Source organism: Balaenoptera physalus, assembly GCF_965194825.1.
Source record: "Balaenoptera physalus genome assembly, chromosome: 10".
NCBI classification, from domain to species: domain Eukaryota; kingdom Metazoa; phylum Chordata; class Mammalia; order Artiodactyla; family Balaenopteridae; genus Balaenoptera; species Balaenoptera physalus.
The window spans coordinates 18586856-18602592 of record NC_138889.1 but is presented as its reverse complement, the minus strand read 5'-3'; the positions used below and the strand labels follow the sequence as shown (position 1 = coordinate 18602592).

The following is a 15737-nucleotide window of genomic DNA, read 5'->3' as shown; positions in this document are numbered from 1 at the left end:
CCCAGAATCAGAGAAGCTTACCTACACCATCCAGGCGACACTAGACCAAGTCAGGCTTTCTCAAACAGGAAGAGGAGACTGGCTACCTTCTTACAAAAAATCATTAAGGTCCGTCCAAATGGATGGAAATATCAGGAGTGGGTTCTTAATGTTCTGCCTAGAGCAAATGTTCGTTGCCTTCCCCCACTGTTCCCAGACTGGAGGTTTATGTTCATGAGGTCAAGGCAACCTCTCCCACAAGGGTGTTGGCGGCACACTCACACTTTCTCATAGTTTCCTGAGTGTGTGCCAGGGGAGGTTCTCTGAGTTTAGCTCAAACTTCTCTGTGACTGTATTCCAAAAGCAGACTAGAATGGATTTTAACCTCCCAGGGCCTATGGACGTGGCGAAAAAAAGACCCTGCTAAGGGATTAACATTGCTTGGCCATCTTTTCTTTTATCTTAAAAAAAACTTTATGCCAATGTTGCATTTCCCAAGGGGTATGCTGAAGTTTAAATTGACGAAACTGTCTAAGTTATTTACCAATTAAATGGCTTTAATCACCCCCTCCCGCACCAAATCATTGAGTAAAATTAACACTATGGGAAAATGTACTCTTGGAGTACCTAAGTACCCTCTTCCCTGCAAATGTGTCCTCATACTACCCACACCTTTGGGCAAAAATTTTTAATTTGAGAAGCAAAAGCCAAGACTGATATGTCAACCAAAAATCAGCTTTCCTTCACTACATTTATTTCTGCTCAGATGAGTCTCCAGGATGTGGAGCCATACCCTGAAACCACCATGCCCATTCCTGTGGGCTGCATGCCCGCACAAGTCAAGGAAGCTCTAGCCTCAGCTCAACTGCTGACACGATGACCTCAGGCCACTTTTGTAGCCCTTCCCCGTGTCCCAGGCTCTTTGTTACACTGGGGTGGTAGTATGTGTCCTGACTAGCTCAGCAAGTCTTATGCAAACAAAATGAGTTAATTATATATTTTAGGGGTACAAAGCATGTGTCTGTTTACTATGCTATTATCTATGGGGCTGTGGTAATTATGCTGTGGCTCAGAGAACACATTTATCATCAAAGATTTAGGGAGCCAAGTGTTTTCACTTAGTTCTACACAAGAGAGAAGGCTTTTAGGGTTTAGTTTAAGAATACTGGACCCACTGTTATCATTGTCACAATACAGTAGTACAAGGCAGTAGAGAGAAACATGCCTTATAAGGTGTGGGGAAGGACCGGAGGGATCTATATCTCTTTTCTTTCAATACATTCCTTTAGAAATTATCTACTGAATCTCTGTGCCAATCTTCTGCATGCTGTGATCACAGCCTTGATATCCATAGTTATATGGATATATGCCTGGACGGATTGGTACAGATGCAAACAAACAAATGTTATATGTACATACATATATCATATATGTGAAATATACATATGTATATCTATATACATATCTCTCCCTAGGTATCTCTGTCTCTATAGCTATCTCCATGCAGAGCAATGCAAATTGAGCATGGCTGGTATAATATGGTGGTAACAGGCCACCTGGTAGGTGGCTGCATTGTGACTACTTTACCACTGTTAGTGACAATGATTCCCCATGCCCATAGAATTTGCTCTTTTGGATTCTCTCCTATCCTGTTACAGATGCAGAGTGCAGTGAGATTTAGACCTATGGCTCCTCCTCTTATGGCCTGAGACTGATTTTATTCATTCATTCATTCATTCATTCATGCCACGGCTGCACCCCGCCCCGCCGTATGAGGGATCTTAGTCCCCCGACCAGGGATCGAACACGTGACCCCGGCAGTGGAAGCGCGGAGTAGTCGTAACCACTGGACCGTCAGGGAAGTCCCCTGAGATTTAATTTAAATCATCATTGTTGGAGTGCTTAATGGATGCAGTTGTTTAGACCAAGGGAAAGTGTTTCCAAAGAACACACTCCAAAGGTTGAGAAGAACCAGCCAAATCAAATCTCAGTCATTCAAGAACCGTGGATGAGGGCTTCTGTTTTCCTTCTTTCCAGTTTTTCCGATACTTCTGCTACTGTGGAAGTGACTAATTTCCACATGACAGCGAAACGAGGGCATAAGCAAAGGAAATCCACCACGTAAATAAGTAAATAAATAACTACGTAAGACCTCAACCAAAGGTGACCCTGCGCTGGGATTAGATATGTCCGTTCTCTAAAACGAACTCCCTCCTGGCTTCTTTCTCTGGCTCTGTGGAGTGAGCAAGGGCATTTCATCGCTGGGGAGGGCTGTGATTCTACCTGGCACATTCTGGCCACAAATGGCATTTCAGCTTTTGATCAGTGAAGCTTATAGGGAGACTCCAGTCCCGAAGTAAATGCAAAGACTGCTTTATCCAAAGAAACTCAGGACGGCTGTAATTCCTGTGAGAAAATATGTGAATATGATGGAGGAGATATTCATCCATAGGTACCGTACTGGCAGAGACAGGAGGGAGAACCATAGACCAGTCGGTGCTTTTCAAATGGTACATTGCAACCCTTTAGGGGATAGTAAAATTATCTTATTTGGGCATGAAAAATACTTTAAAAATGGAATAGAGTAGTATAGAGTAAAATAGAATAACTAGAAAATATCACAGTACATTGCATGCAGTAAGGATAAGGATTGTTTTATGAAACTTTGGGGTGTGTGTGTGTGTGTGTGTGTGTGTGTGTGTGTGCCCTGAAATGAGATTTGATATGATGTTCTTACTGTGGGTCCCAGGCAAAAGAAGTTTGGGAAACGCTGCTGTAATTTAACTCTTTGGCACATACTTTTGGTATTCCGGGTTTGCAAAACAAAAACTAAAATTCTGGCCACTCAACAATGACCTTCTCTAAAGAATACACTCTTGCCCTTTATGGCAATGTTTCTCAACTACTTTAGCATGAGGTGATTAAAAACCTGAGGTGGAAACAAGCTGCCTAAGAAAACAAAGGGGAGATTTAGAAGGAAGCCCCCAGAAGCATGTAAGACAAGGGAGAGTGGATACTAGATAATGCATGCGTGTGTGCATGTGTGTGTATCTGAGAGAGATTTAGAGACCAGAGTTCATCAGAGGGCATCAGAAAAAAAGTGTTTCTTGGGGTAAACAGTCATGAGAGAAAAGGCTCAGAGCCCTGATGTGATTCCAAACGAAAGAGTTCATCTGAGCGTCAGAAACCAGGAGTTCTTTCCTGCCTCACCCAGTTCAGCTCTCTGCTTTGGGGAGGACAATTGTTTCTGATTTCTAATAGAACATATGATGGAATTTCCTGGAAACTCAGAAGAGAGCAGTTGTACAGCACACAACCCTATTCTGGAAAAGTACTGAAGAGGAACCTAGGTATACACAGCAATGTTATATTTATTTGATTTAACGTGTGATTATTTCTCCTGTCCACTCTTACAGGATTCTTGCTTTGTTTCCAAATGCTGTAGCTCATAAATTACTGCTGACGTTGATGTTTATCTTAGTTTTCTGGGTCATTTACTTCTCTTCCAAAGACCTTGAAAAGGTAGGAATTGTTTCCTTTTTCAGAATTTCAGAAAGGGTGACTTTGAATGCTCAGTGTGATCAATGAAAGAATTAAAAGTTAAAAGCATGTTATCTTAGCAACAGATGTGGATGAGAGGGCCCTTTGTTCAGCAGTTATTCCTTTGACACCATGTATTCTATTATTATTATTTTTTTCAGTGGCAGGTGGATTTACTGCTGTCTCTGTAGTGTCTGGCCCTGCTAACCATCCCTTCTAAACATTCTCTCCGACCTTGACCTCTGAGCCTACAATCCAATTAAATCTCTGTGTCAGCCCCTGCTTTTTTCACAGGGTTTTTAAAAATTCTTTACATAGTTCAGTTCACATTTTTTGATTTTCCCTTTCTGCAGTCTTTTTTAAAAACTGATTTTGCTTTACTTTCTCCTCTTCTCAACCATTTAGTACAAATCCGATCTTTCGAAAATTCTGCTTTCATCATCTTCTTGACCTGATCAAAAACCTTCACCAATGGCTTTCACAGGTGGTAGCACTGAGGAGATCAACTCCTTAGTTAGCTATTCAACCTTCTTCTAAATTTGAACCCAACTTCTTTTCAAAGTATCTATTTCACCTTTGTCTAATACAAACCCTCAGCTCCAAACAAGAAGGACCACAAATGTAGGATGTTCAGACGATGATGTGAACTGGTAAATAGTAGAGCTCTCAAACCACAGCTCAGAAGCTTTCTCTCTGTGAGTCCTCTCTGTAAATATGTGTTTTCTAGATTTCTTCCATCAATCCTCTTCTCGTTCATGCTTGTACCCTTTAATTCATAGGCTCATGTCCCACCCACCACCAATATTAGTGTTTCTTAAAGTGAGGTCTGGGGCTTCCCTGGTGGTGCAGTGGTTGAGAATCTGCCTGCCAATGCAGGGGACACGGGTTCGAGCCCTGGTCTGGGAAGATCCCACATGCCATGGAGCAACTAGGCCCGTGAGCCACAGCTACTGAGCCTGCGTGTCTGGAGCCTGTGCTCCGCAACAAGAGAGGCCGCGATAGTGAGAGGCCCGCACACCGTGATGAAGAGTGGCCCCCGCTTGCCACAACTAGAGAAAGCCCTCGCACAGAAACGAAGACCCAACACAGCCAAAAATAAATAAATAAATAAATAAATAAATTTGAAAAGAAAAAGTGAGGTCTGGACACTCTCTGCACTGGAACACCTGTGTTTGTGCATGTGTGTGTAAAATGCAGATTCCTGAGCCCTACTCCAGAGCTACTAAAAAGAAATCTTTGGACTTGAGACTAAAATAATGAAGTTTTGAAAACTCTAATCAGAAAAGATACATGCACCCCGATGTTCATAGCAATGCTATTTACAATAGCCAAGACATGGAAGCAACCTAAGTGTCCATCCACAGATGAATGGATAAAGAAGATGTGGTACATTTATATAATGGAATATTACTCAGCCATAAAAAAGAATGAAATAATGCCATTTGCAGCAACCTGGACGGACCTAGAGTTTATCATACTAAGTTCATTTCAGCAAGTCAGACAGAGAAAGACAAATATTATATGATATCACTTATTTGTGGAATCTAAAAAAATGATACAAATGAAGTTATTTACAAAACAGAAATAGGCTCACAGGCATAGAAAACAATCTTATGGTTACCAAAGAGGAAAGTGGGGTCAGGGGTGGGGTAAATTAGGAGTTTGGGATCAACAGATACACACTACTATATATACAATAGAGGGTCCAGTGGTTAAGACTCTGCTCTTCCACTGCAGGGGGCACAGGTTTGATCCCTGGTCGGGGAACTAAAGATCCAGCATGCCGTGCGGCGCAGCCAAAAAAAAAAATAGATAAACAGCAGGACCTACTGTATAGCACAGGGAACTATATCGATATCTTGTAATAATCTATAATGGAAGAGAATCTGAAAAAGAATATATATGTAACTGAATCACTTTGCTGTACACCAGAAACACAACATTGTAAATCAACTATACTTCAATAAAAAAATAAAATGATAAAGTTTTAACAAGTCCCCCAGCTGATTCACATGTCCACTGAAGTTTGAGAATCGCTGCCTACGTACTTCCAGAGCTGAGATCTCTTCTGTGCCCCACTATTCAATACATTCATCGGTTATCTCCACCTCAGTTCCACTAGTGTTACCAACACAAAGAAAAGCACACTGAGTTTACGCTCCTCTTCACCACCCTCCTTGGCAAAACAGGATCACCCAGAAACAAATTCTCTGCTCTTTCTCCGCTCTCTCCTCTGTTGCCACAGCCCATTAGTCAACCAAGCCAAAACTCTCTCCACAAGCAATCAGCTGCTAATCTCACAAATTCTACCTCCTAAATCTCTCTCAAATCTATCCTTTTATCTCCATCCCCAGAGTCTTGCTTTAGTCCAGTCCTTTGTCATTTCTCATCTATGGTGTGGAAATAGTCCTCTAATTAATTTCCCTGGCTCCCAGTCTCGGCCTGCTCTAATCATTCATTCAGCAAACGTTTGTTGAGTATAGATTGTGTGCCGGGGCTGAACTAGGTATTAGGGATACAGAAATATAGGACATCATCTTTATGTTCAGGAGTCTGAGATTATATTTCTAAAATAAAAATGCCGGGCTTCCCTTCCCTGGTGGCGCAGTGGTTAAGAATCTGCCTGCCAATGCAGGGAACATGGGTTCGAGCCCTGGTCTGGGAAGATCCTACATGCCGCGGAGCAACTGGGCCCGTGAGCCACAACTACTGAGCCTGCGCGTCTGGAGCCTGTGCTCCGCAACAAGAGAGGCCGCGACAGTGAGAGGCCCGCGCACCGCGATGAAGAGTGGCCCCTGCTCGCCGGAACTGGAGAAAACCCTCGCACAGAAACGAAGACCCAACACACCGAAAAATAAATAAATAAATAAATTAAAAAAAAAAAAAAAAAAAAAAAATGCCATGCTCCCAACTTCAGTGGGAACATGGCAGGGCCCAGACTTCCTGGCACAGTGTCTCGGTCAGGCTTTTTTATTAAAGGGTACAGAAAGCCTGACCCAAGGCATTCTTGCACTGGCTGTTTCCTCTGCCTGTTCTTCCTCCAGGTTTTCACATGGCTAACACTCTTCCTTCAGGTTTTTGCTCAAATGTGATCCTCTCTGTTTAGCACTAGAAACAGCCCCCACCCTACCTCTTAGTGTTTCCCTTACTCTGTTTGACTTTTAACTTTCTGAAATACTATATAATTTACTTATTTATTATGTTCACTGATTATTGTCTATCTTGACCTGCTATAAGGTGATCTCCATAAGAGAAGGATTTTAATCTATATTTATTTGTTGGTATATCCCAAGTGCCTAGAACAATGGCTGGCACATAGTAGGTGCTTAATAAATAACTGTTAAATTACAAAATAAGGACTGTTCAGTGATCTAGGTGAGAGGTAATGGTGACCTGAAATAAGGTACTAACAATGAGGTTGGAGAAAAGTCAATGAATTTGAGACAGAATTGATGGAAATAGATTGACTGTGGTGAGGGGGTGAGGAGGTGGAATTAAGCAGTAATTATTCTAGATATGTACAAGTACATGGCTGGTGATGCCATTCACTGAAGTATAGAACGGAGTAGGGGAAGTAGTTTTGGAAAAAAAGGTAAGTTTAGATATGAACAGTTTATGTTTGAGGTGCTTTTATGTCATCTAAATGGAAATGTTTCTTCAGTAGACTTGAATATAGAAATTTGAAGCTAAGAAAGACGTGGTTTAGGAAAATGGATTTAGGAATCATCAGAATATAAATGGCAGCTTAACTCATTGGTGTCTGTGACAATTCCTTGAGTGAGCTACAGAGTGAAAAGAAAAGGACCTACTGTATAGCACAGGGAACTCTACTCAATACTCCGTAATGGCCTATATGGGAAAAGCATCTAAGAAAGAGTGGATATATGTATATGTATAACAGATTCACTTTGCTGTACACCTGAAACTAACACAACATTGTAAATCAACTATACCCCAATAAAAATTTTAAAAAAGAAAAAAAAGTTGCTAGTGCTATTGCCCCGAAGAACAAAAAAAGCACTGGTCTGAGAAGTGAGTGGTAGGAAAGAAAGTGACTAATGAGAACTCCTGAGAAGTTTAACTGGGTAGGGATAGGGAATAAGCAAAAGTTAGTATAGCAGTTCTTTTTTTAATATGAGAGATACATGAATGCATTTAAATTCTTATGGAAAGAAGTTAACAGAAAAAAATTGGAAGCAGAAAAAAATGGTATGGTACAATTAAATAGGGCAAGGTGACAGAAAGTTGAATTGCCATATGACTACTTTTTTAGATTTCTAAAGCTGAGGTTAAGGAACAAAAAAATTTAGGTATTGGAGGAGTTGCCTCCTGGACATTGAGGTCTACTTGGAGGATATCAGGATTTTTTTTTTTTAATAAATTTATTTATTTATTTATTTATTTTTGGCTGTGTTGGGTCTTAGTTTCTGTGCGAGGGGTTTCACCAGCTGTGGTGAGCGGGGGCCACTGTTCATCGCGGTGCGCGGGCCTCTCACTGTCGCTGCCTCTCCCGTTGCGGAGCACAGGCTTCAGACGCCCAGGCTCAGTAGTTGTGGCTCACGGGCTTAGTTGCTCCACGACATGTGGGATCTTCCCAGACCAGGGCTCGAACCCGTGTCCCCTGCATTGGCAGGCAGATTCTTAACCACTGCTCCACCAGGGAAGCCCGATATCAGGATTTTTAATGATGAAGACTATAAGTCAGTTTCTTCAAAATTTTCAGGCAATGAGTAGAAGGTACCAATGACTAGAAAATGATGGATAAGATTATGTAGTAATTAGTGGTATTTGGTCAGATGTATCATGGAGAACAAAAGATCTTAGAGTCTTCTGAAAAATACTGTATGTATCAGTGTCTATATATATGAAATATATACGTATTTGAATTATATATTAATATTTATATGTATTTACTATATATATCTTTAATATATATTTGAAATATATATATCCCTAATATTTATATTTGAAAAAAATATATTTGAAACAGGTTGTTAAAAGAATGAGGCAACTGGGCTAAGAGAAATTGAGCATTGAATCCTGATCTACTATTATTGAATTATTATTGAATCCTGCTACTACTATTTTAAAGAGACTTTCCCCTTTATATGACTCATTTTAAGGGTCAGGCACAAAATTATTTGTTTTTCCTCACTCATATTTATGGTTCATATATTGTGTAATTCCATTGCATAATATTCTTGAAATAATGGAAGAATGGCAAACAGATAAATGGTTTTCAGGGGTTAAGGGATTAAGGAGGGGTGGGCCTGGAAGGGAAGTAAGTGTGACTAAAAAGGGCTACATGAAGGAGTTACAGATACAAGGAATTCCTGGAAATCAATGACAGTTCTGGTGGTGATGGAAATGTTCTGTATCTTGACTATATTCAGTGTCAATATGCTGGCTGTGATATTTTACTACAGTTTTACAAGATGTTATCATTGTGGAAACTGGGTAAAGGGTATATGAGGTCTCTCTATTATTTCTGACAACTGCATGTGAATTTACAATTGTCTAAAAATAAAAAGTTTAAGTTTTCCCTCATTGCTATACTACTGTTCAAGTTAAAAATCTCATTACACACTGAATCTTACACAAACCGTATTTCCCTTAAGAGTTTAGAACCTCATGTGGTGGTCAGCTTGCCTTTATCAGACCTTGTCCAAATGTTCCTGCCTGATCTCAGGTGCTACAGGAATTCTAGGGAAACACATTAGGTTTCCCACTCAGGCTGAGAAACCTTCTTCTTGCCCCGTTTGTCTGGCTGAAGGACCAAAAGTAGGGATCTCATAGAATGGGAAAGGTTTGGGGAGATTGCAAAGACAAAGCTCAAAAGAGTTATCCCATAAAGAGGTGGATGAACTCCTGGGCTCAACTCTGAGTTTAGCATGTGTCACTCTTACCCTAAATAGCACACTAAAGGCTTAGGGAATTCAGTTACAGGCTGGACCATTGCCCAGGTCCCAGACTGACCACTGGATGTTACATGCATGGGACAGATTCAAACAGTACAGCCAAAGGTTTTGAGAACTGAACAGACCTTGAAACTAGAGCCCACAAAAGGTGGGTTGGAACTAATGGCTTTAACCTAACTAGATCAATTGCCTGATTTAAAAAAATCAACATTATCTTTAGGGTTTAAACAAGATCCAGAATCTCACAGCACAGTAGTTAAAATATCCAAATATAAGCCAAAACTATTCAGCATATGAGGAACCAGGAAAATTACAACTTGCAGGAGAATAAGCAAAGTCACCAACCCTGAGATAATGTAGATGTTGAAATTATCAAAAACTTTAAAACAGTAGTTATAATTGTATTAGTTTTCTACTGCTGCTGTGACAAATTATCACACACTTGGTGGCTTACATGATACAAATGTATTATCTTATGTTTCTTGAGGTCAAAATTCCAGAATAAACCTCACTGGGTTAAAATCAAGGTGCTGGCAGTGTGCGCACCCTTCTGGACACTCTATGGGAGAGTTCATCTCCTTGCCTTTTCTAGCTTCTAGAGCTCGTCTGTTTTCTCTGGCTCCTCCATCTTCAAAGCCAGCAACTTTGGGCCAAGTTCTTCTCACACCACCATCTCTTTGGTTCTCCCTCTTCTGCCTCTCTTTTTTACTTTTGAGTACTCTTGTGGTTACTTTTGACCCACCTGGATAATTCAGGATAATTCAGTATTCCCTATTTTAAGGTCAGCTGATTAGCAACCTTAACTGCACCTTTGATTTTAATTTCCTTTTGCCATGTAACCTAACATATGCATAAGTTTTGTGCAATAGAAACACAGATACCTTATTCTTTTTCCTCAATAGGTAGGATGTTTTTTCTCTCTCAGGCTTCTATCATGATTTTTCTCTTTGTCTTTGATTTTCTGTAGTTTGAGATGATATGCTTAGGTGTAGATTTTTAAAATTATTTATCTTCTGTGGTGTTTTCTGAGTTTCCTGGGTCTATGGTTTGGTGTTTGTTATTAATTTTGGATAATTCTCAGCCATTATTATTTCAAATATTTCTTCTGTTCTTTTCTCTTTCTTTTTCTTCTGATGTTTCCAGTATGTGTATGCTATACTTTTTATATTTGTCCCATAGTTCTTAGGTGTTCTGTTCCTTTTTGCCTTTGCTTTTCAGTTTGGGAAGTTTCTACTGACATACCTTCAAGCTCACTGGTTCTTTTCTTGGCTGTGTTTAGTCTACTAACAAGTTCATCAAAGTCATTCTTTGCTTCTCTTACAGTGTTTTTTATTTCTAGCATTTCTTTTTGATTCTTTCTTAGAGTTTCCATATCTCTGCTTACATTACCTATTTGTTCCTGTATGTTGCCCACTTTTCCCATTAGAACCTTAGCACATTAATTATAGTTATTTTTAATTCCTGGTCTGATCATTCCAAAGTCTCTACTATAGCTGAGTCTGGCTCTGATGCCCATATTGTTGCTTCAGACTGTGTATTTTTTTTGTTTTGTGCATCCCTTGTAATATTTTATTGAAAGCTGGACATGATCTATAGGGTAGCTGGATTTGGGTATTTTCCTTCCCTCAGGTTGGTTAGGCTTTGGTAAACCCAAGTAATTTAAGTTCTGGTGAAATAGTTTCCCTTGAGGGCAAAGCTTGTTAAGGAGAAGAGAGCACTCTGGGTGTATTTCAAGATCATTATAGAAGAATTAAAAAGAGAGAAAACAAGTAAAATGGCAGCCCTAAGTCAAAACATATCAATAAATACATTAAATATAAGCAGTCCAAACATACCAATTTAAAGACAATGACTCAGAATGGATTAAAAAAACAGTGAACCAACCATAAATTATTTATAATACACCCATTTTAAATATAAGTAGGCTAAAAGTAAAATGATGGAAATAGATATGACATGCAAATATCAACCAAAATAATGCTTGTATGGATTTACTAATAACAAAGTAGATTTCAGAAAAAGAAAAACTACCAGAAGTAAATAGGATCATTATATAATGATAAAAGAATAAATTCATCCTAAATTTATAATCACCATATATTTGTATACAACTGACAGCTTCAAAATATTTCAAGAAAAGCACATAAAAATGAAAGAAAAAAAGGACAAATCCAAAGTTAAATTGTTGGCTCCTACATTGCTCTCAGTAATTGATAGAACAAGTAGACAGAAAGTCAGTGTAGCGGGTTGAAGGGTGGCCCTCCCTTCCAAAAGATATGTCTGCCTGAAACCTCTGAATCTAACCTATTTAGAAAAATACTCTTTGCAGGTGTAATTAAGTTAAAGATCTTGAGATGAGATCATCCTGGATTAGGGTGGACCCTAAAGCTAATGACAAGTATCTTTTTAAAAGAGGAGAAGACACACAAGGGGAAGGTGATGTGAAGATGATGGCAGAGATGGCAGTGATGCATCTATAGGTCAAGAATAGCAAGGATTGCTAGCATCCACCAGAAGCCAGGAGAGAGGCATGGAATATACTCTCCCTCAGAGCCTCCAGAAGGAATCTTCTCTGTTGACATCTTGATTTTAGAATTCTGACCTCCATAACTGTGAGAGAATACATTTATGTTGTTTTAAGCCACCAGGTTTGTGACAATTTGTTATGGCTGCCCTAGGAATCTAATACAGTCAGCAAAAATATAGAAGAACTAAGGAATACAATAACTGGATCTGCTTGACATTTATATAACATTTCACCCAACAACAGCAGAATACATGATTTTTTTCAGTGCACATGAAACATTCATCAAGACAGAACATATCTAGAGTCATAAAACAAACCTTAACAGATTTTAAAATAATTGAAATTACACAAAGTGTGTTTTGTGACATAATGAAATTACCCTGGAAATCAGCAACAGAACAATAATTGGTAAATCTCTCAACATTTGGAAATTAAATGACACACGTCTATATAATTGATGAATCAAAGAATAAGTTTCAAGGGACACTAGAGAACATTTTGAACTAAACAAAAATGGCAATATAACATTAATATTTGTTGTACACAGCTAAAGCAGTACTTAGAGTGAAATTTATAGCATTAAGTGGTTGTTCTAAAAAAGAAGAAAGGTACCAAATCAATAATCTAATTTTCCACCTTGAAGAACTACAAAAAGCAAGCAGAAAGAAGGAAATAATAAATATTGATATTACAGTAGAAATCATTAAAATTGAAAACAGAATACAATAGAGAAAATCAATAGAACAAAAGTTGGTTCTTTAAAATGATTATTAGATTTGATAAAACTTTAGCCAAACTTATAAAGAAAAAAAAAAAAAAAAAGAGAAGGCATAAATAACCAATATGAGAATTGACAAATGGAAGTCACAGACATTAAATGATGATATGGGAAAACCACAAAAGACTTTATGAATATAAATTTGAAAACTTAGATAAAATGGATGAATACCTTAAAGACCACAAACTACCAAAAGTCACCCAAGAATAAATAGATGTTCTGAATAGTCCTAAATCAATTAAATAAATAGAATTCATAGTTAAAACTCTTCTGAAAAAGAAGTATCTAGGCTCAGATAGTTACATGGGAAAATTCTATCAAACACTTAAAAAATAAATAACACCAATTTTACACAATCTCTTTTTCCAAAGGATAGAAGAGAAAGGAAAGCTCCCAAATTATTTTATTAGGCCAGCATTACCCTGATGCCAAAACCAAACACAGTACAAGGAAATAAAATAACAGACCAATATACCTTATAAACATAGGTGCAAAAATTCTCAACAAAATATTAGCAAATCAAATATAGCAATATATAAAAAGAATAATATACCATGACCAACTTGGTTTTATCCCAGGAATACAATTGCTGGTTCAATGTTTTAAAAAGTCAATCAGTATAATCAACCATGTCAACAGGCTACAGAAAAAGAAATACCTGATCATATCAATTTATACAGAAAAAAATATTTGACAAAATTCACAGTCATTTATGACAAAACCTTTAGGAAGCTTGGAATGAAAAAGAGCTTCCTTAATTCATTAAAGGACATCCATAGCAAATATACAGCTAACATCATTCTTAATGGTGAAAGATTGAATACTTTATCCTTGAGATCGTAAAGAAGGCAAGGATGTCCCTTTTCAACACTTCTGTTTAACATCGTACTGGAAGGGCTAGCCATTGCAGTAAGAGAAGGAAAAGGAAGTAAAGCACATGTAGGTTGGAAATGAAGAGATAAAACTGTCCCTATTTGCAGATGACATGATAGTCTACATAGAAAATCCCAAAGAACCTACAAAAACATTTCTACAAGTACTATGCAAGTTTATCAAGGTCATAGGATATAAGGTCAACATAAAATTCAATTGTATTTCTATATATTGTATTTTTAGCAATGAAAAATTAGAAATAAACAGTATAAAGTACCCCACACAATGCCATTTACAAGAAATTAAAAAGTGAAATCCTGAGATAAAATTCTAACAAAATGGGGCAGAATCTGTAGTCTGAAAACTATAAAACGCTGATGAAAAAAAATTATAGACATATAAATGGAGAGATATATTGTGTTCACGGATTGGAAGACTCAATATTTAATATGTTAACTGTCTCCAAACTACAGATTTTACACAATTTGAAACAAAATCTTCACAGGAATTTTTGTTGATCTAGACAAGATGATTCTAAAATTTATATGGAAAAGCAAGGGAACTAGCATAGACAAAGCAAGTTTTAAAAAGAAGAATAAAGTTGGAGGCCACACTAAAAAATTTCAAGACTTACTATAAAGCTACAATAGTTGACACAGTACAGAATTAATGAAGGGATGGATACAAAGACAAGTAAAACAGAATAGAAATTCCAGGAATGTAGCCATACAAATATGGCTACTTGATTTTTGATGAATGTAGAAAGGCAATTCAATGCAAAAATGAAAATTTTACAATATGGTTAGAACAATCAGCCATCCGTATGGTAATAAATGAATATCAACCTAAACCTCACACCTTATACAAAAATTAACTCAAGTGGGTCAGAGATAAATATAAAGTTTAAACCCACAGAAGTTTTAAGGAAAACAGAATATCTTAACCACCTGTGGTTAGTCAGATTTCTTAAGTATAAAACTAAAAACGCAACCCATAAAATTAAAAAGTGATAAACGGGACTTCATCAAAATTAAAACATTTTCCTTTGTGAAAGACACTGTTGAGAGAATGAAAAGACAAGCTACAGACTGGGAGAAAATTTTTGCGAATCACACATTCAACAAAGCACTTGTATCCATAATATACAGCGAACCCTTGAATAACATGGGTTTGAACAGCACAGGTCCACTTACATGAGGATATTTTCAATAGTAAACATAACAGTACTACACGATCTGCAGTTGGTTGAATCCATGGATGTGGAACCAAGGATGTGGAGGAACTGCATATACCAAGGGCTGACTGTAAGTTATACTTGGATTTTGGATTGTGTGGAGGGTTGGTACCCCAGCCCCCGCATTGTTCAAGGGTCAACTGTATAAGAAACTCTCAAAATTCAACAGTAAGAAAGCAAAAAATTCAATTAACAATTGGACCCAAAAACTTGAATAGATCCTTTACCAAAGAGGATATATGGCTAGCAAATTAAAACATATATAATCAATATGGTTTTCCATTAAGGAAATCCAAATTAAAACTCTGATGAGCTGTCCCTATGTACCTAGTAGAATGGCAAAAAATACAACTAAAGAAAACCCTGCAATATCAACTGCTGGTAAGAATGTGGAACTCCTGGAACTCTCATTGCTGGTGAGAATGCCAAAAAATATACCCACTCTGGAAAACAGTTTGGCTGTTTCTTGTAAAGTTAAAGATACATTTACTTACCATATACCCTTGTAGTTCCCACTCAGGTATTTCCTGTAGAGCAGGTCTCTCAACTGTAGAACTATTGATATTTTGGTCCAATCAGTTTTTGTTTTTGGGGGCTGTCCTGTGCATTGTCAGATAATGCACCTTGACTTCTACCCACTAGATGATAGCAGCAACTCTTCAGCCTCCCCACCCTCCAACAAACCCCCACTCTGCTTTAGTTGTGACAATCAAAAACGTCCCTCAGAGATAGCCAAAAATCATATGAAAAGATGCTCAACATCATTAATTATCAGAGAAATGCAAATCAAAACTACAATGAGGTATTACCTCATACTGGTCAGAATGGCCATCATCAAAAGGTCTACAAACAATAAATGCTGGAGAGGCTGTAGAGAAAAGGGAACCC

General features: G+C 38.0%; 1 protein-coding gene across 1 annotated transcript in view; it reads left to right on the top strand.

Annotated features, from left to right (window-relative positions):
- NXPE2 (neurexophilin and PC-esterase domain family member 2) overlaps positions 1–15737 on the top strand; it is a 95401-nt gene that overhangs the window by 54034 nt on the left and 25630 nt on the right. The window contains 1 exon segment of the mRNA XM_082411210.1: positions 3396–3501. Within this exon segment, the coding sequence (XP_082267336.1) occupies positions 3396–3501 (106 nt within the window).